Source organism: Enhydra lutris, unplaced genomic scaffold, assembly GCF_002288905.1.
Source record: "Enhydra lutris kenyoni isolate GAN:26980312 unplaced genomic scaffold, ASM228890v2 scaffoldscaffold28, whole genome shotgun sequence".
Classification (NCBI taxonomy): Eukaryota; Metazoa; Chordata; class Mammalia; order Carnivora; family Mustelidae; genus Enhydra; species Enhydra lutris.
The window spans coordinates 17,200,785-17,225,367 of NW_019154112.1; the positions used below are offsets into that span (position 1 = coordinate 17,200,785).

General features: G+C 38.6%; 1 protein-coding gene and 1 non-coding gene across 2 annotated transcripts in view; one reads left to right on the top strand and one right to left on the bottom strand.

Moving 5' to 3' along the window:
• The window catches only part of LOC111152227 (eyes shut homolog (Drosophila)), a 1,631,332-nt gene that overhangs the window by 1,598,797 nt on the left and 7,952 nt on the right, over positions 1-24,583 (top strand). The window contains 1 exon segment of the mRNA XM_022510634.1: positions 11,224-11,396. Coding sequence (XP_022366342.1) covers positions 11,224-11,396 — 173 coding nt within the window.
• On the bottom strand, positions 1,592-1,664 carry TRNAK-CUU. The gene has a single exon. It is a non-coding gene; the product is annotated as a tRNA-Lys (tRNA).

The following is a 24,583-nucleotide window of genomic DNA, read 5'->3' on the forward strand; positions in this document are numbered from 1 at the left end:
GTATAACATGATTCTACCAGTTATAGATAACTACTTTTAAAATGTGGGGCTCTTTTATTCCAGTCTTTCCCCACCTTGAGTTCTTAGCTGCCAAAACTCTGCAAATCTGTTATTTGATGCCACCTATGGAAAATGCGTTTGAAGGATGTAAGTTCCAAAAGGAGTTCATACTTTCTCTTCCTTTATTAAAGCAGGGAGAAAATAACAGTCGGAACTATGAATTCAGTGTAGATTTTAGCAAGCCTCCCTATTACTGTGGTTTAAGGGGAATATCTTTTTCTCCTGCTTTTTGTAGCTCAGATGTCAGCTGCTCTCCCAGACCCTTGAGAGCTACATCCATCCGCTGTGAAGGTCCAAAGATCTTTCCAAGGCTAATGCAGACTCCAGGAGGGTTAGGTATACTCTCAAAACCTTGTCTGGTTCCAAATCTCCCATCCACCCATACAGACTCTACTCCATACAGAGTGTGCCTGAAAGTGACAACTTATTTGATTTCTATTAAATTAACAAAACCGTTCACACTTTAAGACAGATCCAACGGTTTATATCGGTGCAGCGGGCAGCGATGTGTGCAGCTGTAGAAGGGAACCTAAACAACTTTCAGCTTGTGTTTTGGTCATCCCACCCCTGCAGAAAAAATACATGGCCGACCCACTCCACTTAATCTTTGTCTTCTCGTCTTTGCTTCATTTTGCTCCAACTGATTCTGGGTTAGAATGAACCAAATTTCCCTTCTGGCTCTTTGCAGAGCAATTTAGCTATTTTCTTTTTGGAGTCCAGGCTCAAGCTCACATTACCTCTGCTAGGGCCCACCATTTACTCCAAGAAGCTCGTGTAAATGGTTTCCTGAAGACAATTCCGTCACTAAGAGAAACTGAGTCCGGCTGTTGACGTAAAACAATGTTTCGGCCCCTACCCTTGGAGGACAGAACTGTGAGGACTGGGGCCCACAGACCACTGCCAGTACTTTTATTAGTAGGTAAAGAATAGTTTCTTCTCCTCCTTCTACACTCTGTGAGGTGTCACCAAAGAGTTTGCTGAGTGCTATCACCAGCAAGGAAGGGAGGGCCAGGGGAACTCAGCAGGTGCAGCGATCATGGCAGCCCTTCCTCGTGGGCATGTTCAGCCTCGGCATTACGTTCCACCGCACAAGGAGGTTCACTTGTTATATGCTTGTCAGCATATTTTTCAAAGGCTCGAATCCAGTATCACACTTACCTTATCGTCCCAGCTTACTACTAAAATGGAAATAAATCATTAAGGAAAGCACACCAACACGAATGAAGCCATTCAGTACAACAAGAGATTCATGTATATTTCTCTTTTCCCTCAAATAGCAGAGCAATAAGTTGTATATGCAGACGTGGAACCCTTTAAGCTATGTGGCTATCTGTTGCTAAACAGCATGCATTACTTCCATTATTCATGTGAGTTTATTATTTCGTTTTAAGTACTGTATCTGATGTTGCGTATGCACAGAAAACCCACAAATCGGTTAACCGTAACTTTCTTGTAGATCCCGCTCAAGGTAAATTTTCTCCAAGAACTTTTTCTTTTTCTTTTTAAAGATTTTATTTTTAAGTAATCTCTACACCCAACATGAGGCTCGAACTCACAACCCTGAGATCAAGAGTCACATGCTCTACCAACTGAGCCAGCCAGGCGCCCCCCCTCCAAGAGCTTTTTCTTTCTACTCACATCTGGCAATGACGATTGAAATAATTTTCCCTCATTACCCTCAACATATATAAAAGAATCTCTCTTATGCAAAGCAATAAGAATCTATGTGGTAAACTGAAAAAGGAGGTTAGGCAGGTGTTACACTTCTCTATGTCTCTGTGTTTTAACTACACACAGAAAACTAGTAACTGGGTTTACCTCAGAAGGTTAATATGGGTATTAAATGAGTTACTAGCTACAAAGTACTTCACATGGTGCCTGGCACTAAAATGAGGCCCTAATAAACTTTGAATTGTATATTTTACATATATCATATATATTTCACACGAATAATTTGTTGTAAATAAATTATCATGAAGCCCTTCGGAAGCAAAACCATGTTTTCTGCTTCTTATTCACCCTGGTAACAACGGGGAGTGGTGCACCATATTTCTGTGTTGGTGAATATTTAGTAAGCAAGTGAACGATGTTTAAGTGATATTCAAACACAGAATATTAAATCTTCCATCGTCTCATTTTCAGTTAACTTTTATATTATCAATGTTCATCCTAAACTTCAGAAGTCTTAGATTTGCCTAATTACAGGAAAATTCTTCATGTTAAATATCTATTGTAACAAGAAAAAATTAATCCATAGATGTTTCTGAGCTATAAAATTGTCAATAACACCCAGTTTATCTGCAATTTAAAAATTTAAATCAGTTTCATTCTAAATACACAGATGTAAAATAATTAACTATATTAGTAAAATCTCTAAGACTCAACTCTCGATTGCCATCATGAGCAGCTGTTACTCATATCTCTAAAGTGCTAACCCTTTGCTCTGTGTTATCTCTCCATGTTTAGAGGCAGAAGAACCCACAAACTGTTCTTTATGTATTAAAAATTGAGGATAATATTTTCAGAACGGACTTGAGAGAACAGTTCTGTGTATAATATCAATGATTCCTCAGGATCATTTGACTGTTCTTAGCTTATGCAATAGATGCTTCAGCCATTTGTCTGCTGTTCTACTTAATCACAAATCTGTCTTAGGTCCTTGCTTCTCATCAAGGGGAAGAACCATGTCACTAGATACTTAACGGAAAAAAGCCCTTTATCACCAGCTATCACCTCCAACTCAATGTAGCTAAAAGAAGATTTTTAAATGTTTCCATTAAACTGTATTCTCCAGATGTCCCTATTCCCAATAATGGTACCATATTCTTTCAGTCATTTAATTTTGAAGCCCAAAGATTTCCATAGATCAAGAGACACAGAACAGCTGTTAAATGCGGGGACTCCCTCAGCCACAAATCGCCAGGCAATTTGCTTAACTTCTCTGTTCCTCAGGTTCCTCTTCTGCAAAATGAGGATGATAATAGTGTCCTCCTAATAGGATCATAAGGAGGATTAAATGAATTAATACATCTAAAGTGCTAAGCAGAATGCCTGCCCCATGCACGGTGAGCCTCAGTAAATGTTTGCCATTACTACAGTCTTTCATTTTTCCAACCAACATTTACCAGATGCTTATCACATCTGCTTCCACCTCTCCATCCTCAAAGCCATTTCCCTGTCCAGCCTCTGCATCCGTCCATTGGCTTGTTCCCCAGCCATGACTCATTCATTTACTTGTTCATTTATTCCCCAGATATTCAGTGAAAAATTACTCTATGCCAGGAAATGGTTTAGCCCCTGGGACTATGAAAGAGAGTCAAACAGACCTGATCTCTGCCCCCATTCAGTTAATGATCTAGAGCAGGGGTCAGCAAACCGTGGCCTATGGGCCAAATCGGATCCATCACCTGGTTTCGTAGATAAAGTTTTATTGGGATACAGCCACGTCTGTGCACTTGTGGATTGTCTGTGGCTGCTTTCAACGGTTGGCAGAGTTGTTGCAACAGAGTCTGTATGGCCACAAAGCAAACTGTATACTTCCAAAGTTTGCCAACCCCGATTCTAATGACAAAAACAATTTATGGCCATACCAGTCTGAATGCACCCCAACTCATCTAATGGTAAAAATACAGTAAGATCTGGGGCGCCTGGGTGGCTCCAGCGGTCAGGTGTCTGACTCTTAATTTCCACGCAGTTCATTATCTAAGGATTGAGAAACCTAGCCCTATGTCAGGCTCCTCGCTCAGCAGGGAGTCTGCTTGGGATTCTCTGTCTCCCCCTCCCCTTGTGCTCTAAGTGAATAAATAAAATCTTTAAAAAAAAAAAATAGTAAGATCCCCCTAAGTTTAAACTTACATCAATAGAGGGTTTATTGTTACACCATGGGGTCATCCTATACGTACCAAATTAATATTTTTAAATATGCTTCATCAGTCATGTCATTCCCCATGTCTGTCACTTAGAAGCTGAACTACCTTGGGGCACCTGGCTGGCTCCGTCAGTAGAGCATGTGGCTCTTGATCTTGGAGTTGTGAGTTCAAGCCCCACATTGGATATAGAGATTACTTAAAAATTTGAAAAAAAAAAATTTTTTTTTTTTAAAGCTGAACTATTGGGCACCTGGGTGGCTCAGTGGGTTAAGCCTCTGCCTTCAGCTTAGGTCATGATCTCAGGGTCCTGGGATCGAGTCCCGCCCACATCAGGCTCTCTGCTCAGCAGGGAGCCTGCTTCCCACTCTCTCTCTCTCTCTGCCTGCCTCTCTGCCTACTTGTGATCTCTGTCTGTCAAAGAAATAAATAAATTCTTTAAAAAAAAAAAAAAAACTGAACTATCTCAGCCTGTTAGCCAAAGCCCTTGAACTCAAAGCTCCTTTTCCAGCCTAATCTCTATTGCCCTTCCCTCTGGAGGCACTCATTCATGTAGGCAAATTTCCCTTCAGAAGTCTTCCCTGAATTCACTAAAATTGCTTAGATGTCCTTCCCAAGGTCTCCCACAGTATTCATCTTAGCACTTGTTACATTGTATTTAAATCGTCTGCTTATGGAGTGCCTGGGTGATGCATTCAGTTAAACATGCTTTGGCTCAGGTCATGATCCCAGGATCCTGGGATCAAGTCCTGAACCAGGCTCCTCGCTTGGCAGGAAGTCTGCTTCTCCCTCTGCTGCTGTAGCTCCCCCTGCTTGTGCTTTCTCGCTCTCTTTCTGTCAAATAAATAAAATATTTAAATTATCTACTAATTAATCTAATCCTCTCAGAAAGTGCAAGTCCATGAGGCCAAGGATGGGGTCCTTAAGAATTATGGAATGTTCAGTGCTAAGGTCAGTGGCAGACACTTAGCTTGCAGAAAATAAAATAAATAAAATAGTACCAAATATTATTTAAATGAATGAATATATACCTCTCTTTGGGGTTTTTTTTTCTGCTTTTTCCACTCTATGGACACACCACCTCACACACACACCTCTCCAAAACCTATTTTTCCTCAAGGTAAGTAGTAAATATGTGAAAGGGAGAAATGTCAATGAATTAACTTCAAGGCTTAGAAAAATACTGTCATCCAAAGTGGAAAATAAAGAATAAAGATTTGAGACTTTTTATTATTTACCTTTCACAGAGTGTAAAGAAGCCAGGGAAGGAACAAAAAGAAAAATTTTATCTTACATAAAATCATTATGATGAAAATATCTCTTGAGAGGTGCCTGAGTGGCTCAGTCATTAAATACCTGCCTTTGGCTTAGGTCATTATTCCAGGATGGAGCCTGGGATGGAGCCCCCACATCGGGCTCCCTGCTCAGCAGAGACCCTGCTTCTCCCTCTCCTACTCCCCCTGCTTGTGTTCCCTCTCTCACTGTGCTTCTCTCTGTTAAATAAATAAATAAAATCTTAAAAAAAGAAAAAAAAATCTCTTAAAATATAATGTAAGAGAGGCGCCTGGGTGGTTCAGTCAGTTAAGTATCTGCCTTCAGCTCAGGTCATGATCCCAGGGTCCTGGGATTGAGCCCCGCATTAGGCTCTCTGCTCAGCAGACAGCCTGCTTCTCCCTCTCCCTCTCTTTGCTGCTCTACCTACTTGTGCTCTCTCTGTCTCTCTCTCTCTCTCTGTGTGAAATCAGTAAATAAAATCTTTAAAATATATATATGTGTATATATACATATACACATATAAATAATGTAAGGAAGTGGTATATTGGATTTAAATATAATTTTTTAAATCTTCAAACATAGAGCTAATTGCTTCAGACCTAAAAATTCTGAGAAGAACCAGAAGAGCATTTATTTTAAGATTTATTTTTCAAATAAGTTTATAACATTTGCATTATATTATGCTTAGTGTGATTTAAGGTTTATTTGATATAAAAATAAATATTTTACCATTGTCATGTCTGTCTATAAAGCAACAAGATTTTGTTCTTAGCTTTTTTCCAAGTTGATAAAAAAAATGACCCACTAGATGGCGCAATCATCATTAAAAAGTAATGATATTATTTTGTTTTATATAAAAATTCTTATACCTTTATTTCTTTTATGAAATTGGTAGGATAGTCTATTTTTGGTTTGAGTTTTTTATTTTAGAATTTATTAAACAGGAACTCTGTCAATTTGAACAGGAGGAAAAAAAGCAGATTTTTTTTTTTTTTAAATAACATTTACAAGAAAACAACCAAAAAGGCATATAGTGCCTATCATGTCTTCCCTATGTCCGAAAGCAGTTGGAAAGGCATCTTGTGCTAGCCCCGGAAGACTCTACACGCACTTTACATTCCTGAATTCTAAATTCCATTGTACAAAATGCCACTTGAAACATGTGTCAAAACCATCCAACCAAAGCAGTTTTTTCAAATCTGAAGGTCTATAGGTACATTTAGAAGGTTGCACACAGTAGGATGCCTGTGCTGACCTAGTTCCCCATGGGAGGACAGCAGCGCACCCCAACGTGAGGCATCCCTGCACAGGCCACCCAGCGCAGGGGCCTTCCCTGGGAAGGCCGGAAGAGAGGACTGTGAGCCAGAAGACCATCTATTTTTGTAGAAAATGTCCTTACATATTTCATGACCTTTGTGCTCTTCAAACAGTAACTCAAATCAATATGTAATTTTATAGCAGATTAAATCTGTATTTTGTTTCTCTCCATTCTGGAGAACCTTATGCAACTTTTCAAATTTTTTTTGCACAAATGTTAACTTAGATACAATAATCAGATAATTTTTTTTTTCAATCAGGACTGAGCTAACCACTCTATTTAATGACATGGCAATATCCTCAGAAACTGTCATTTGCTTTTTTTACTACTCTGTGTATGTGCCTAGGTCTCTGAGTTCCAAAGAGCTGAGAATTGTTGTTTTGAATACCCCCCAGCACCAACATCACAGCGCATTGATGAACATGTGGCGGTAATGTTCACTTTTTTCCCGGAGTTATTCCCCCTGCTGGTTTTTGGATCTGACAGCACTTCTCTGTGCCACTCAATGGGTTCCTCGGCATATGGAGCCCATGGTGCTTTATTCCAGCATATCTCACCTCTGCCGAGGCCAGAGCTCACTCCTTACACATCTTCTGCCTATCCTTTATGACCTATGACAGTGCTGTGCTGTGCACACAGTAAATACTGAAAAAAAATTTAAGTTGATAAAATGAATTTTGGTGAAGCATAAATGTGATTAGACTGCCAAATAATATAGGAAAATATAGGAGTTTGAAATGAATATGTTCTTGGCAAATATGTATAGGCAGACACGAAGTCATTTTATCTTAAGAAATAATTATTGGGGGCCCCTGGGTGACTCGGTTGTTAAGCATCTGCCTTTGACTCAGGTCATGATCCCAGGATCCTGGGATCAAGCCCCGCATCATGCTCCCTGCTCAGCGGGAAGCCTGCTTCTCCCTCTCCCACTCCCCCTGCTTGTATTCCCTCTCTCGCTGTCTCTTTGTCTGTCAAATAAATAAATAAGATCTTTAAAAAAAAAAAAAGAAAGAAAGAAAGAAAATAATTGGATCAATAAAAAAGAAGTCTATAAAATATTTCATATTTTTTAGTATATACACATCTATTATTTCAGGAGCATTCTCATTCATTGATGATGAGAATGTAAATTGGTACAATTATTATGGGGGCAGGTTGGAATATGTGTTCAAAGCCTAGAAGTCATGATGATATTTAAATTTATCCAAAGGAAATGATCAAGATGTGCACAAAGATTTAACTATAAGAGTTTATCACTGTTATTTGTAGACAGTAAAAAATTAAAAACATAATATTTCACAAGTGACTATAAGAATAAAGTATATTTTATGAACTCATGAAATAACATTCAACCACTCAATGTGAGGTTGTGGAGAAGTTAATGAATATGGAATAAGGAGTTCTGTTTGTGGAACTATGGGGTATTACACATCTTAAATGACCCTTACAAATGAAAATGTTGAAATCCAAATAAAATATGAAGTATATACATTCAGAACACTGTTACCTGAAGTGAAAACAATACATCTATAGATTCCAAATGAAATGAAAGCCAGACTCTAGAAAGTAAGCATCAAAGTTGGCTTTTGCCTTGAGTTCCTGCTAAAAGGTGAAGCATGTCTGAACTTACCTTTGAGGGCTGCACAGTTTATAGTGGACCTGCTTTAAAGGCTAAGGATGCCTGAGGTAGGGGATCTAATAGCAAACTCCTCACAGGCCTGGGACTCCTACAAGCCACACAGTCAATGTAAGAACAAAAGAAAAATGAGCCTTGTTTTAGACAAGGAAAATTTGCTTGTCTTGAACTTGGGATTAGTTTGAAGGGAAAGATGTACAAGAGCAAAGAGCTAAGAATAACCAAGACAGTCCTGAACAGAAAAACAAGGGAGCAGAGCTGGCCTTTCTAATTATCAAGACCTATTAGAAAAGCAGGAGAAATTAAGACAGCGTGATATTGGTGCAAGGTTAGACAGATGGACTGAAGGGGGGCGCCTGGGTGGCTCAGTGGGTTAAAGCCTCTGCTTTCAGCTCAGGTCATGATCCCAGAGTCCTGGGATGGAGCCCCTAATAGGGTTCTCTGCTCAGCAGGGAGCCTGCTTCCTCCTCTCTCTCTGACTGCCTCTCTGCCTACTTGTGATCTCTGTCTGTCAAGTAAATTTTAAAAAAATTTTAAGAAAAGCAGATGGACTAAAGGAATAGGATGGAGAGGCGCAGGACAGGGCACACATGGGCAGAGCTCATGAGTGGAAAAGGATGAAATCGTCAGAGAAGAAAACTAAAACTATTGGTCATCCATGTGAAAAACTATAATTGGATCTCTAACCCCACCTCAAACACAAAAAATAATTTCCGATGTATTAAGACTTAAATGTAAAAGATAAAAATAGTAGTTTGAGGAGACAACATAAAATAATAATTTTCTGACCTCAAAGTAGGGAAAGCTTTCTTAAATAAGTCATTAAAAAATGCAAGCCATAAAAGAAAACATTAAAATTTCAACTACACAAAAGATAGGAACTTCTGTTCATCAGGTTATGCAGTATTGACAACAAATGCAGCGGCTACGTGCGTCAGCATGGGTGAATCCCAAACACATAATCCTGAAGGAAAGGCAGTAATATCACTACATTTATATAATGTTTTAAGAAAAGGAAAACTGAAAACCCTGATTTCTTCTAGGAGTTTTACAGTTTCAGGTCTTACATTTAATTCTTTAATCCGGTTTTAGTTAATTTTTTTAAGTGGTTAAAATAGGAGTCTAGTTTCATTCTTTAACATGTAAATATCCAATTTACCAGCGCTTTTAATGTTAAAAATTGCTTAGAGGAAGTAGTGGAAAGATACTTGCCAAGTGCTCAAAAAATGTCAGCCTTCCTGTGATCGGAAGTTACAGGTGATTTTGACTTTCTCCTTTGGGTTTAATCCCAATTTTATGAAGGTCTTACCTGTTGTTTCTATAAAATCATAAAGGTTGTTAAATATGTTTGTAGAAAGAGTGTTCATCGTCCTTACTTTCCCCTCCATGTGGCATATAATGGGCCACATGTTGATACTGACATATATTGTCACATCGTGGGTGATCCACTAGTGTAGACTGCATGAGCTGCCTTTAATCGTCAGAGACTGTGAGGATTCTTCCAGCCTAAAGAAAAAAGAAAACGGAAGATATTTCTGTTTTCTACCTGTCTTATCTTGACTTGCTCATTTTGGGAATTATACTGTAAGTGATTTTTCAACAATTCCAGCAGCGCCGTTAATGTCATCTGTGTTTACAGCTTGCCATTAAGTAAAAGCCATTGTAATGAGCTGAGGAGAAGTCAGTTTGACCCCAGATTCATGGATCTATTCATAAAGTAAATTTACTTTTGTTTCTCGCTGTCATTTTAAACCTGCTTAGGAGTCATCCTTTTCTTGGAGCTGAACTAAAACATGGGAGATCCATTGAATTTTCTGCTCCAGCTTAGCTAATAGACACTTTAATTTACAAATACACTCTCCATTCAGTCATTCAAAGGGCTCACTTCAAAATACTAACAACACTTCACTGTCCGTGACTGTTGGCTTAAAGTCAGCCAGGGCTTACCACATGAACAAAAGGTCTCCAAAAGAGGTGTGATCTGCTACTGCTGTCTTTTCCCAGTCTGGTGGTTTCTGACTCGGTGCCACACACCACATCCTGGAATGGACTTCCTTGACTTGCACCATTGTCTAATGGTTTAGTGTTCCCCTAGGCCTGGCAGGGGTGAAAAGTAACACTTTTCTCTCATGTGCCCCTGGTATGTAAGGTTTCCAGATTTTTTTGGCGGTGGGGGAAATACAGGACACCCAGATAAATTTGAATTCCAGACAGACAACAGATAATTTTTAGTGTATCTCAAATGTTGCTTATCTGAAATTCAAACATTGCATGGGACATACTGAAAAATTATTCATTGTCTATCTGACATTCAAACTTAATTCCTTACATTTTATCTGGCATCTCTACATTTAGTGGGTCGGTCCATCACTCTCCTGTGTGGCTCCCCCCAATATCACTCTCTAAATCCAGACACAGTCTGCTTTCAAAACAGGATGTCCTCTTTATCTCTCAGATTCTGCCCTGGTCATTTACTAACTGCCTCTCACTGCTGAGGTTTCTTCAGCTACCAAGATACCCTCTGGGCAAAATCCCTTTTGTATGTCTGCAAGCTGATCCTAACTCAGAGGGCCACAACCCATCCGGGGTATTCACTGCCATTTGCCTTGTCTCTGGAGGGGCAATTTTCCTTCTCCAGCCCCAGGAGCTGGATCTATGTGTTCACCAAGGTGAGGGAACATATATCAAGCTGAATTTCTTTCTGTAGGCTCAAATTTAGGAGGCAGAGACTTTGTTAACAGCCTCTCCCTTGGTGTTGATGTCAGGCGGGGAGAGGGTCTTACCATGCTGTTTTGTCCAAAGAAATGATTCTCTAAAGTCTCCTTCAATTTCCATGTGCTGAACTTTTTAAATTTTTTTTTTATGTGGAGTCCAGTAATCCTATAATTAGTTATTGGCTCTTTCTTTAGACAGTTTGGCTCTTAGTAGTTTGAATCACAATTTGCTTTGATGTACAGAATCTTTTCTATCTTGGAACCTTGGTCAAAACTGCCAACTTAACATCAGCAAGTTTATACCCATCTCTGTTCAAGTGTTCAAGCCATGTGACCTTCTTTCTCAACCTACAGCTGTGATTGTCCCCCTGGGTGGAAAGGAGAATTCTGCACAGAGACCATTTCCACCTGTGACCCTGAACATGACCCTCCACACAACTGTAGCAAAGGGGCAACTTGTGTTTCACTGCCCCATGGATACACCTGTTACTGTCCTCTGGGAACCACTGGAATCTACTGTGAACAAGGTAAGGCAGAATTTCAACTCTTGATTGTTCACAAATTAAGTCATTTCCTTCTGGAAAAGTAAAATGAAAAATATATAATAATCCTCAATTGCATAAGATCTGGATTTCCTCCACATTACAAGCACACTGCAGGGTGAGAGGGAGTGGGTGGAAGAGTGTTGTTCCAGCCATCATAAATACAGATGAACCAAAGTCATTTCTCTGCTGTGCTCCTTGTAGCCTAATAGAATAAACTCATCTTCATAGACCACCACTGGGCTAACACCCGCAGGAGAAGGAATGTGGTTCTCTACTGCCTATCATCCCCAAACTGCAAGCGAGAATTCATGCTACATTTATGCTTTAATCCCCTACTATAACTTCCCTGACCACCTTTCCGTATCCCTGCCCTTATAGGCAAGATTGATAGAGTGTTAATAAAACACTGCCATCTTCACACCGTTTCTCAATCACACCACAAGCCACTGCTAAAGCTCTAGGAACCCTCGGGCAAGAGAACCCCTAAGGTGAACAGTGATCACAAACACAAGGTCTAAATGGGGACATTGTCAAATGAGTCTATGGATAAAATCAGGAAAGCGTATGCTGTTGAATGTCTCAAGTTCTGCATCTTCCAAAAATCAATGCTTCATATTTCATTTTGTTGTATTTAGTGTAGTTCTAAATATCACGGTAAGTTTTGTGTAAAAGAAGACCTCTGTAACACCATGCTCAGAGTCCTAAAAATTCAATTGTGTAACAGACACAGTTGTGTTACGCTAAGGCTAATGGACTGGCCTGAGTGAACCTACCCAGCCAGTCAAACATCCAGTGGCACAATCCGAGTGGGTCCTGCTCCTACTTCAGTTTGCTGCCACCTGCTGGCTGCTGTCCTTTCCAGTTTAAGTATGGGTCAGGATGATTCTGGGTCTTGGGGCAGGCTGGGACTTCAGGTCAGTGCGTCAGGGAGTCCAAGAAACTCATGGTTAAGGAATCTCAAGAGATTTAGCCAGAAAATAGGGGGTCATGGAGTTTTATCTGCTATCTCCTGGCTTCCTGAGACTAGATGATCTACTATTTACTCTCTCCCACCTCAGCCACCACCTGGAAGATAAAGCTTTAGCCTCTACTTCTGCTACACAGGAACAGAGGCTGGTGTAGAAGGAGTAGAGGAGCCAATCACCAACTGGGTTAGATACACCTTAACGTAATTTGCAGGGATTATTGTTATATCATATTCATATGTGTGGTAAGAACAAACTTAATGTCTCTCAGATCACTTTATCAAATACACTAATGCAAACATTTCCTTTATCCTATATCTTTGAGACTCTATGTATGTTTAATTCTCCTCCAAAAGTCAAAAGTGTTGATAAATGAAAGACATTGGAGTTTTAAAAGACTAGTGATTTAGTGACATTGTTTTAAAATGTTAGTGATGGGGTGCCTGGGTGGCTTAGTGGGTTAAAGCCTCTGCCTTCGGCTCAGGTCATGATCTCAGAGTCCTGGGATGGAGCCCCACATCGGGCTCTCTGCTCAGCAGGGAGCCTGCTTCCTCCTCTCTCTCTGCCTGCCTCTCTGCCTAATTGTAATCTCTGTCTGTCAAATAAATAAATAAAATCTTTAAAAAAAAATAAAAAAATAAAATGCTAGTGATTTAGACATTTAGACGTTGTTTTAAAATACTAGTGATTTAGACATTGGAGTTTTAAAATACTAGTGATTTAGTGACAGAAATTTTAATCATGTCATAAAGTGTGACTATGAAATAATGAGATGGAACTTTGTGCCTGGCTTATTAAGGAAATCAGTCTTTTTCATAATGACTTTAGAGACAGATCTTGATCTTAAAAAAATGTCAGTTCTTAGTTCCTGGAATGTGCCACACTCCATCCTGGAATGGGGATTTTTCCTCATACTCTTTCCTCTGCCTATAATGTCCTCATCTTCCCCTCTGTACTCAGCTAACACTTATTAATCCTTCAGGTTTTAACTCAGACCATGCTTCTTTAGGGAAGCCTTCCTGGGTTCTCTGACAGAGAGATGAGGGCTGTCACTGTGCCTGTTTTTGTTTATTGTTGTTGAATCTCTATCACCCACCATATTGTGCAGAGCGAAAAAATATCTGGTGTATACATTTCAAGTTACTGGTTCTAAAATAATAAAAACTGATTGTAATAGTTTTCAAGAAATAGTTCTTGACAGTAATGAACGACGAAGTACTCAAAATTTTACTAAGATAGTGTACCTCCCCAAAAGATAGCTATTAGAAACTGAAAGAAATAATAGGATAATCTGACATAAGAGCTAGTTACTGTAACAACAGGGCAAGCTAGGTTTTTGAAGCTTAAAAGCTCAAATGATGAAAACCTGGGGGATTAACCCAGAGTTTGTCTGGATTTGTGTTTGTGTGTATATAAATAAATGATACTGGTATGTATATAAATAGATTAGGGAGAGGGCAAATAGAGATGATAGGTAGGTAGGTAGATAGAAAATGACAGATAAATAGTGACAGCAATAAAATTATTTCATAGAGAGTCTAAAAAGTATGAAAAAAGCTGCCAGAAAACTTGTGTCATCCTCACAGAATTCTGAACAGTAAGTTAACTAACAATATATCCTGCTATGCTATAATAGGAGTTTGGTTCATTTAAAAAAATAAGTCATAAATAATCGTATCATAGATACTATTGTTTCGATGGGATAAATTATTATGTGGGGAAGAGACTATAGGTTTTAGATTCCCAATTGAAAGTTATTTTCTATAATAATTTTTATACTAAAGTTGATTTTAAGGACTGTTAACCATGTTTGTGGTGAAGTAGAAATAATGAAGAGTTTGATCCTAAATGACAGAAACTTTAAGTCTAATTTTAAGTCTGCTTTTTTAAATCTCCAGTGATCCATTGACTTTGCAATTTTTCAACATAGTAGTTCATAGTTCCATAGAACTAAAAGTCAATTTAAGAAACAAAATAGAGAGCAGATAGCACCCGGGCCTCTGAAACCAGACCACAGTGCACCCTTGTGTCTTGCCAATGGTTACATTTTTCTTATTCCCAAACAGCTTGTTCCCAGTTGCATCATAAGCAGTACTGTCGATGATGCCTCATAATTTCTACTCAGTTATGGGCACCTACAATGCAGAAGAACTGCCTGGGGTTCAGTTCACCTTTATTGTACTTATAAACTGGTATAAAAATTATCAATGAATTCATTACCAGCATCCTTAAACTCACAAATGCCTAACTAATAAGTCCTCTTTTCCCTTCTTCTTTCTTACTTCCTCATTCCAAGAAACCTTAAGTCTTAGAGGGAAGATTAATTTAACAGTACATGGAACCCCTGACTTACAGCTTTCACACTTATCTAGTTTAATGACCATCTTTATTGTAAAGAAGCCCCACCCCCAATAAGAATCAAAACTGATGTTTATAATCTCTGAATGACAAGAACAAGATGCAATTGATTGGTAAACCTGATGACACTAGAGAGGGGAGGGATGGTGAAAAGGGTGTCACTTGCCTCAAAATACAGTCAAGTACTGGTAACCTTTGTTCTTTTCTCCTTCCCTTGGAGTACTGCTTATAGGAGGGAGTATTCACTAATGTATTAAGATTCTTTAGTGGTTCCAGACCAAGTGCTGGGAATAAGAAGACAGACATGAGAAGACAGACAGCTGCCCTGCCTCCAGAGGAGGAGGCAAGCAAACACCATATCCACCAATCAGTCAGGAAAAATACAGATTGAGTTAATGCTAGAAAGAAAATAAAGAGGAAGAGGAAATAAAAAACTCACTGGAAGAGTACATTTTAGTTGAGATGGTCAGGAAAGAACTCTGTAAGTAGGGACATTTGAGCTGACATCTAGTGAGAATTAGCCACGTGCGAAGGCATGTGGGACAAGTACTCTAGGCAGAGGCTAAACCTGGAAACAGGAAAATGATATTACATAATTGGAGGGAGAGAAAGGCAGCCAGTATTCTCAGAATGGGAGATGGTATTATAAGATGAATTTGGAAAGGCAAGCAGAAGGCAGATCATATAGTCTTGGAAAACATGGTAAAGTATTTTAATTTCATGCTCGCAAAATAAGAAGCCTGTGAAGACTGTAAGCAGGAATCTAAGAAGCAGAAAACTTGCATTCTGATGCTTCTGCTAACCAGCGATTTCCTTTCTGCTGTGTCCTTTAACTCTCTGAGCCACTATTTCATTACCTGTAAAGCAGCAATAGTGTGTCACCTGTTTTCTATCTGCCCCCCCCTTTCAGTTCTATTGTCACCCCTCCCCCACAGCCCTGTACTCTCAAGGCCCTCTCAGAGGATTGCAGCAGTGGGCTCCCCCTCAGTCTGCCTCTAGTTGAGTTTAGCCAAGGAAGTCACCAACAGAGGATCAGAAGACAGGAGAGCAAGACAGAGTATTTATTTTCCCTAGATTCCTTGCCACTAGGTCACCAAAATTTACCTTTACCCTAGGACACAGTTTCTGTTGGAAGATCCTCACCTACCCCAACTTTAGGCTAAGGAGTGGAAACAGCTCCCCGTTGAGACTAACCCCAGGGCAACACCCTGTGTCCTGTAGTTTCCCTAAATCCTGCCCACATCTTTGTAAATGGTCTTTTCATTCCCTTACCTTCAAACTACCCTATATGAGCATACCATCTGTTCACTGCCAGAACCCTTACTGATAGAATAAGTATTATTTTTCCCATCTTAAAAAAGTCATAGAAGGTAATGTATATAAAAATTCTTTACTAAGTACAAAGTACTATAAAATATAAAGTATTATTTTCTCCTCTTGTTCTCAAGATCCCAAACTCAGACCAACACTCTTAAGAAAAAAATTCAGCTGTATTATGAACTAAATATACATCTTGGTATAGGGAGGTCCAGGAGTGTAGAACCATAGGGCATTACCAATCATCTCCTAGTCCAACAGTATCAGTTTATACATGAGGAGACTAATGCTCAGAGAAATTAAATAATGTGCCAGAAGCCTCAGAATCAAGTCTCTGGACTCTTAATCCAATTATTAGTAGTTGCTTAATAATTTTAAAAAATATAAACACAGCTGACCATCAATAAGTTACTAACACTCTATTTCTAGATCTTAGCAGACCCTTTTAATAGCCATTCCACAACTAAATATAGCATAGGAACTAACAATGTAGAGGTAACATATTTATCAACAACCATCATACTCCAGTTATCTAGGGACACCTAATGAAAGGGCAGCATAATCATTAAAATTCAAATAACTTCAAAACTAAACTTGGTAAGTAAATGAGTCATCCAAGGCTAGGATAGAAAAGAACCTTAAAAATCACATAATCCCAATTCTTCTACTTTGAAAGAGGTCAAAATGAAAACTCTGGGTCAGTGGGACTGAGAATTTAAGTCTTCATATTGCCAATCCAGTGAGTTTCCCAAGACACTGTATTGTTTATAGTTCATAATCAAAATATGAAAACTACCAGTCACATGAAATAAGTGGAAACCTGTACAGCCTGTGGCATGCAGAACCAGTTAATAAAATGTCCTTGTTCCAGTCTTAAGTATTTTTAAAGTGCATGTATGTATCTGAGGAGAGGGTGGCTAGGGGAAATTTTCTATCCCAGCGTTGCAATGTAAGTGGTGAAATTTGAATTTGTCTATCCCTTACTTTTTAAGATGTCTGACTGATGGGGAAAAAAATGATCTTTCAAGTCCCTTAAAACATTTACCTGTAGCTGACAGAAAGAAAAATCCCTTTAAGGACAAGAGGAGAATTCCTGATTGGCATAGCTTTTCTTCTCACTGTGGTCTCACCCCAAACTCCTTAGGAATTCCACAGAGGTATGGTACTGTGTGAGGAAGATATCAATAGACCACTTGAATTGGATGGCTTTCAGGGTCACAGCCACCAAAAATGACTCAAATATCTGAGCCTAGTTCCAGAAGTGCAGGAATCCACAATTTCACAGTGTCTGGGCCAGGAACCAGTTTGGATGTGTGTTTTTTAAACATCCAAAGGCCCTAAACCAGCTTTAAAAATTAAACTGAAGCTAAAGAAGGGTGGTCAGCAAGCAATGGCATCTGGGTTTGATAGTTCACAGGACTATTGATCTTAACCTAAAAAGAAATCACAGGTTAGGGTAAATATTTTGCAATCCAGTTTAGTCACTAAAATATTCTATTGCTAGCAGAACTCTGGTTTACAATTATTTTGCGAGACAGACAATATGCCCAGTTTCTTTCCTCATACGCTCAAAGCTTGTTCATTTGTTTTTTTTTTCTGTTGTAGCTGTATTTCCTGTTAGAATCTATGGCTTACAACTACACGTATAACCTTTACTGAATCATAAATCTCTCCTCTTGGTTTATTTTTCCCACATTATTGGTAAATTGTTTTTTTCTTGGAATATTTTTATACCACTAAATTTTAGTTATTGCATATTGTTGACATTTAGCCAAATAAGATTCTATAATATGTGTGTTTTTAACTTTTTAGCCGGGAAAATATTAAAAATGTTTCCATTTTTCTTATATTCTTTCCATACCTAGTGCGATTTTTGTCCATTCATTTCTCATTCCCTAAGGTATAGAAACCCACTCATGTGCTGGCATTTTGAATGAAACAGGCAAATGTTCAAGTGACAGTCTTGATGCCAAGGATACTTTATTTAGGTCCACCTAGCTCAAGGCTTCCTTGAAATTAATTCAGGCTAATGGAGGAATTCTGTCCTTCAAACCTTCCTGACTCATGGGGTGCTTTCCTACCAAATCTTTGGTTTTCCTGGTAGTAAAGGTTCCATAGCACTTGCAGATGGCAATCTCAGAAATGTTTGCCTTATTTTCAGATGTTCCTTTCTAGGTGCATTTAGCCATGTGAGAATAGAGGATATACTTCACAAGCTTTCTTCATAGAAAAAAAAAAAAACGTGAATTTTAGTCTTTATTACCCCTTTATTACCCCTACCTTCAATCCCATCTTGATAATTAGTAAGGATGTGGTTACATGTATACTAGATCCTCTAACTCTATAATTCTATAATACTTGAACTAGCTATCATACCTAGGGACACACATTTTAGTTCTTTAGTCTTCCTTCTGGGTTCCTTAATACAACCTGCTAAATCATAAATGAAACTCAGTGAGAAAGTGAATTACACCTAACAATTCTAAGGTTTATATGAACATTAAGGTTTTCAAGTGTCTAAAAGAATAGAAGTTGTAGGTGAATCTTAGTAGAAAGAAACAGACACAAGTGCTTTTTCCTAACCTTAGACTTTAGGCAAGTAACTTTCCAAAACATCAGGCTTCTCAAGTGTGATAAAGAGAATATGTCAAAATCTCTGTTTGGGGAAATTTTTGATCAAAATCCCAGGAGGGTCCATTCTCTTTGTCAAGTCCTGAATTAATGATTACTAATTTAGTGAGGGAAAGGTTAAAAACTCTTAAGAGACAGACATCTATAAAAGGTTTTTCTTCAACAAAGTCCTTTTTATTTTCTATTCAAGATAACATTAAGTAATGAACAAAAAGCACTCACATTAAATTTGCTGCTCTCTACTACTGTTTCCTCCCTTGAAATGTTTCACATGTTGAAACGTAAACCCTGTCCCTCACCTAAGGAAGGGAGGGAGAAAAAAAAAAGTTTGCTTACCGTCAATTTCTATAGACAGGACTTGGTTGCCTCTTCACCTGAGGCAGATTTGTTCACTTTTTTGTTTGTTTGTTTGTTTGTTTGTTTGACAGAGAGCTAGAGAGAGAGCACAAGTAAGCAGAGCGGCAGGGAGAGGGGGAGAGAGAGAAGCAGGCTTTCTGCTGAGCAGGGAGCCCAATGCGGGGCTCAATCCCAGGACCCTGGAATCATGACGCCAGCCAAAGGCAGCTGCTTAACCAACTGAGCCACCCAGGCGCCCCAGATTTGTTCACTTTTTAATATGAGATGAATAATAGTGATCAGAAACAACCACAAACTTTACTTTCGAATTTGGGGAACTAAGCGAGAGATGCCCTGTAGTTTCTAAGAGCAATATTGAAAAGTGACAAGCAAACTACAAGTTTCATGATCATGAAAGACAAAGACTGTAAAATATCATTTCATTTTCTTTTGTTAAAATCTGTGTAATTTATGTTAGGAAAAATGTAAAAAGCAAACATTCCTATACCACACTATTCTAGTGACCAAGGAATATGGCATGGCAAATGGTCAGAAAGCCATCTGGTCTGAGAGGCAGAATTGGCTAAGAGTCTCCTAACACAGCCTCATAAAGTTATGATAGGGAGTCACTGAAGTCAAGAGGCCAGCACAGTGCCTGGCACACAAGTAGAGCTCCAGAAATAATCAGCGACCCACCCCTCAAAGGAAGAAAAAGGTATTAGATTACATTATGTTAAATGCATACAGATCCACATAGACATTTTGATCTGTTTCATTTTTAAAATATGGGTTAGTTTTATTTATTTTTTTTTAAAGTTTGTTCACTCTTTATGAGTTAGTTTTAAATAGATTCTTAAGTTAAAATATTTTAAACCTCCTAGTTTGAAAAGATAGTAGTTTTATTGTATAAAAGATGTTTAAAAACATTTCAATCCATTAAGGTCAACATGGTAGACATAAACTTTTCAAAATAGCCAAATAAAATATTTTTTTTTTCAAAAACTCATTCTCTATTGAAGTATAACTGATTATTAAATGATTTTAAAAACATTTATTGAGAAGCCACTCAGGCCACATGAAGAGATCCAAAGCACTATCAGATAGGGTTGTCCCACCTTTCAAAGAGCCAATGATTTAAATGGAGACCAAGCAAAAGTCTCTGAAAATCAAATCAAAATATATAATTTAAATCACAATTTGGAGAAAAGAGGAAGAAATTGACTGCTTTAATTGCCAAACAATGACACAATATGTGCATTATTTCCCACTACTGAGGCCTGAACAGGCAGTGTAAAACAATGGAATTATGTTCGGTATCAATACATAGGTAAGATTTGGATAGATTCGTATGGGGTGGTAAAGTAGCTTTCCTAAGAGTGAGAGCCCTGTAGGAAAGTATGCAGAAGAACAGAAGGATGCACTTGCAAACGTGAGTAAACTTCCTCATCTGAAAAAGAAACTCATCCCGGAGAGTCTAAATTCTTATAATACCTCTGAGAAAAGAAAGGAAGAGACCAGTGTAAGGCACAATGGATTAAAAAGTCATCAGGAGATGCTGACGGAGCTGGAGGGTGTGCCTTTCACATAAATGGTGTTCCATTAACATTTGTAAAGTGGGTGGTGATTATTCAAGGTTTAAAACGTGGGTGACGTGTGCTAATAATCAATATAATCCCCCAGACCTTTTGTAAATAAGCCTTTGGGACTACTGAAACAACCATAAACCTTCCTACACAAGGTACCTGACTAAACGGCTGACTTTATTATTTATGACACTCCAAGGAGCATAAGGAAGAGCTTAGAGCAAAAAAATACATATATTTGAAAAGTAGCTGAGATAGTGGTAGAAAGATAAAATATGCCCTTCTCTCAAGGAAAGAAAAGAAAGAAGAGAATGAGGAGGAGAGGAGAAGGTATGGAGAGGAACAAGAAGGGTACACCAAGCAATATGAGACAAAACTAAGTCTAAAATACAGCATGCAACTGAATATAAAATTAGCTTTAGGTTTCCTGGAAATCAAAGCAAAACATAAAATACAAAGGTTGCTACTCAATTATTGCCTAGTAGAAGAAAGCATACCAGTCATCACATCAAGGACACAGAATTGTGTCATGGCACTGAACTCTAATGAAAATATTTGATCAAGCTCCAATTCTTTTGAAAAGCGAAATTAGGGGCACCTGAGTGGCTCAGTGGGTTAAAGCCTCTGCCTTCGGCTCAGGTCATGATCCCAGGGGCCTGGGATCCAGCTCCACATCGGGCTCTCTGCTCAGCAGGGAGCCTGCTTCCTCCTCTCTCTGCCTGCCTCTCTGCCTACTTGTGATCTCTGTCTGTCAAATAAATAAAATTTAAAAAAAAATAAAAAATAAAAATAAATAAAAAGTGAAATTAAACAGCAATATATATATCTGATGACTATTTTCTAGAAAATGAAGAGACATTATGTATACACTCTTTTCTTATACTGACACACACTAAAGGCTAAGGACATATATAAAGGACAATATAAAGTCATAGTTCCATGTAATTATGTCAAAGCTAACTGAATAAAGTAGATTTCTAATGATGTGGCATATTGCTGGGGTAATAGTCAGTAGTCCTGACAAATAATTATTTAACATTTTCTTTAAACCATTACTTTGGATATGAATTGTGTCAGCTAAGTTTCTGATAGTTAAGGCATAGCAAAAAATTAAAAATTAAGATCTTTATAAAAAATCTAGTTATCACGATTATTAATTGAATTATATGTTATTACACACTTTGTCTCATTTTCATGCTTTATTTTTCAGATTTATAAGTGACAAAGCTGATGTTTTGTGTGAAAATTAGAAAGTTTAACTTGGCCTCAGTTCAAATTCTGCTCCATAAAACAAGGAGTAGAACACCTCATCCTAGATTTTGATAGCAAGAATCACCAGATGTCACTAAGTATCATAAAACAATCTTGTGATTTTATAGAATACTTAATTTTTAAGCAACACTCCATCTTCATGGGCCTCCAAAGATCATTTAGAACCAAATCGCCACCCAAATAACTAAATGAGTTAAACAATTAGTGTTTTTCAGCATTATCCATATGGGTGTTAAATAAAGTCTGCCTAAAGGGATAATTTTTTTTTTTTTATAATTGATACTTAACCATTCCTTCTGTTAGCAATTAGCCAACAGGTTCAATTGCTCATTCACACCACTCCCAGTAGACTTTGGTATAAATCCAACAAAGAGAAAGGATGTTAGCTTCCATTTTTGCTACAATAACAAGGTATATACTTAGTTAACCTAAAATTTGTCCACCCGCTTAAGTTGAGATGGAAAGATAATTACTTAAGACTTCACATAGTTAAGGATGGAAAAAAAGTTACTTCTATCCATTAGATCCTAACACGTTAAGAACCTACATTGAAGTCATATGCACTTATCCGTAGACCTTAAAGGCAAATAATGAATTAATAAATACCACAAAAAGTCTTAAATTATTTTTATCTCATTGTCTTTACTAACTGATTAAAACATAGCTGTGGTACAGTAGAAGAGCTGTGGTTAAAATCAAAATCTTTTGCATTAAATATAATGAGATTGAAAGTATAAAATGGATAGCCCTGAATCTATAATTTGTTGAGAACACAGCAGATGTGCATAAGTGAGGAATATCTATTTAACCTCATAGCCTTATATGATGTGGAGACTGAGAACTATCTGTTTATTAAGTAGTCCATACTTTGAGTCCAACATAAGAAACAGTGTTCTATTTTAGAAATCTTGAGGTCATCGCTAAAAACAAAAGCACTTGGTAGTAAAACAACCTTTAGTGGGACTCGTTCAATTTTAGTGGTTAGAGGTGTGTTTAGAAAAGGGGGGAGGGACACCTGGGTGGTACAGTTAGTTAAGTGTCTGCCTTTGGCTTAGGTCATGATCTCAAGGTCCTGGGGTCAAGCCCTGTGTCAGGCTCCCTGCATGGCTGGGAGTCTGCTTCTCCCTCCCTCTCTGCCTCTGCCCCTCTCCCTGCTCATGCACGCTCGCTCTCTTTCTCTCTCTTTCTCAAATAAATAAAAATTTTAAAAAAGAAAATTTTTTAAAAATGAAGTTGCTGCATCCAAGATAGGGAGATGATGAAGTTTTTAACACAGGAGGAAAATCTTGCAGAGCTTTAGGTTCTAAGAGAAATTGATGCACTAAAAGCAGAGAAGTAGGTTAATAAGGTGGCAGAATAGGAAGCTACATGCTCTCCTTCCCTCAACAGATGCCAAGTTAACACAACAAATGGACCATCATACCTCTGTGAGAATTCCAGAGGCCTGTTGAGAAGCTACAGTACCCAGGCCATAATTGTGGAGAGACTGGTAGGGCTGGAAAATCATCATTTTGCATCCAAGTAAGGACTTACTTGGGCTAGAATCATCAGTGGATGTTAAATCTAGGGGGTAGTTTTGATGAATAGCAGATAATACATGGTCTCACAGTATCTCCCCACTGACTGCATACAAATTGCAAGAAAAAATAAAGCCACAATTATACAATGGAATATTATACAGTAGAAAAAAAGCAGTCAACACCTTGACCAAGGTAATCAAGTTAACTTCACCAATGAGGAACAGAAAGATATCGTGCATCTCCATATGTGAAACCCTGAGAAGAACTCATCATCATCTATGATGTATTTCAGCCAAGAAGGTATAACCTGAATCTAATTATGAAGTAATATCAGCCAAACCCAAAATGATGAATATTATTTTCAAAAACAGAGAAAGGGGAAACCTGGGTGACAGTTGAGCATCCGACTCTTGGTTTCAGCTCAGGTTGTGATCTCAGGCTCATGGAATCACGCCCCATGTCAGGCTCCCTGCTCACCCCAGAGTCTGCTTGAGATTCTCTCCCTCTCCCTCTGCGCTTCCCCCAACTCGCATGCATACTCTCTTTCTCTCTCTCTCTCTAAAATAAATAAATCAGTCTTAAAAAAAAAAAAACACACAGAGGAGAAAAATATTCTTCAAATATGTCAAGGTCATGGGGAGAAGTTAAGTTGGCAGGATAGTAGGGAGACCCTGGGCTTGCCTTGTCTCTCAATATCAGCTAAATCAACATCAAATCCTTTTGAATAACTAGGAAATCAATCTGAGGATTAAGAAAACAATCTGCACAGTTGGACAGAGAGAACATGACAGATGTAAGGTTTGGAGACGTGAATTGGGGGAGAGAAGAGCTACAGTGCTATGAAGGGGAGGGAGCCCTTTTCATGGAGAAAAGTCAGGGAGAGAATGGAAGAGAGAGCAGCGTGTAGGATTTGTGCAAGATGCCATGGTGTGGGGATCCCCTGGGAGGGGAGATTTTTTTCATTCTTCCATGAGGGCCTCCTGAATGGCAGCAGCCATGAGTCCCCTTCCTCGGGGATAAGAAGGAGGGTGATGCCATCTTCCACACTCCACTACCTTCCCTATGCCCCCCACCCCCAACACATAGGCATTGTTGGACTTCAGAGAGAAACACAGCACCTCCAGTGGAGGCTGGGGTCACTTAACACCAAATGCCACTCCCGGACTTCCAGCAGGGTCATCTTTACT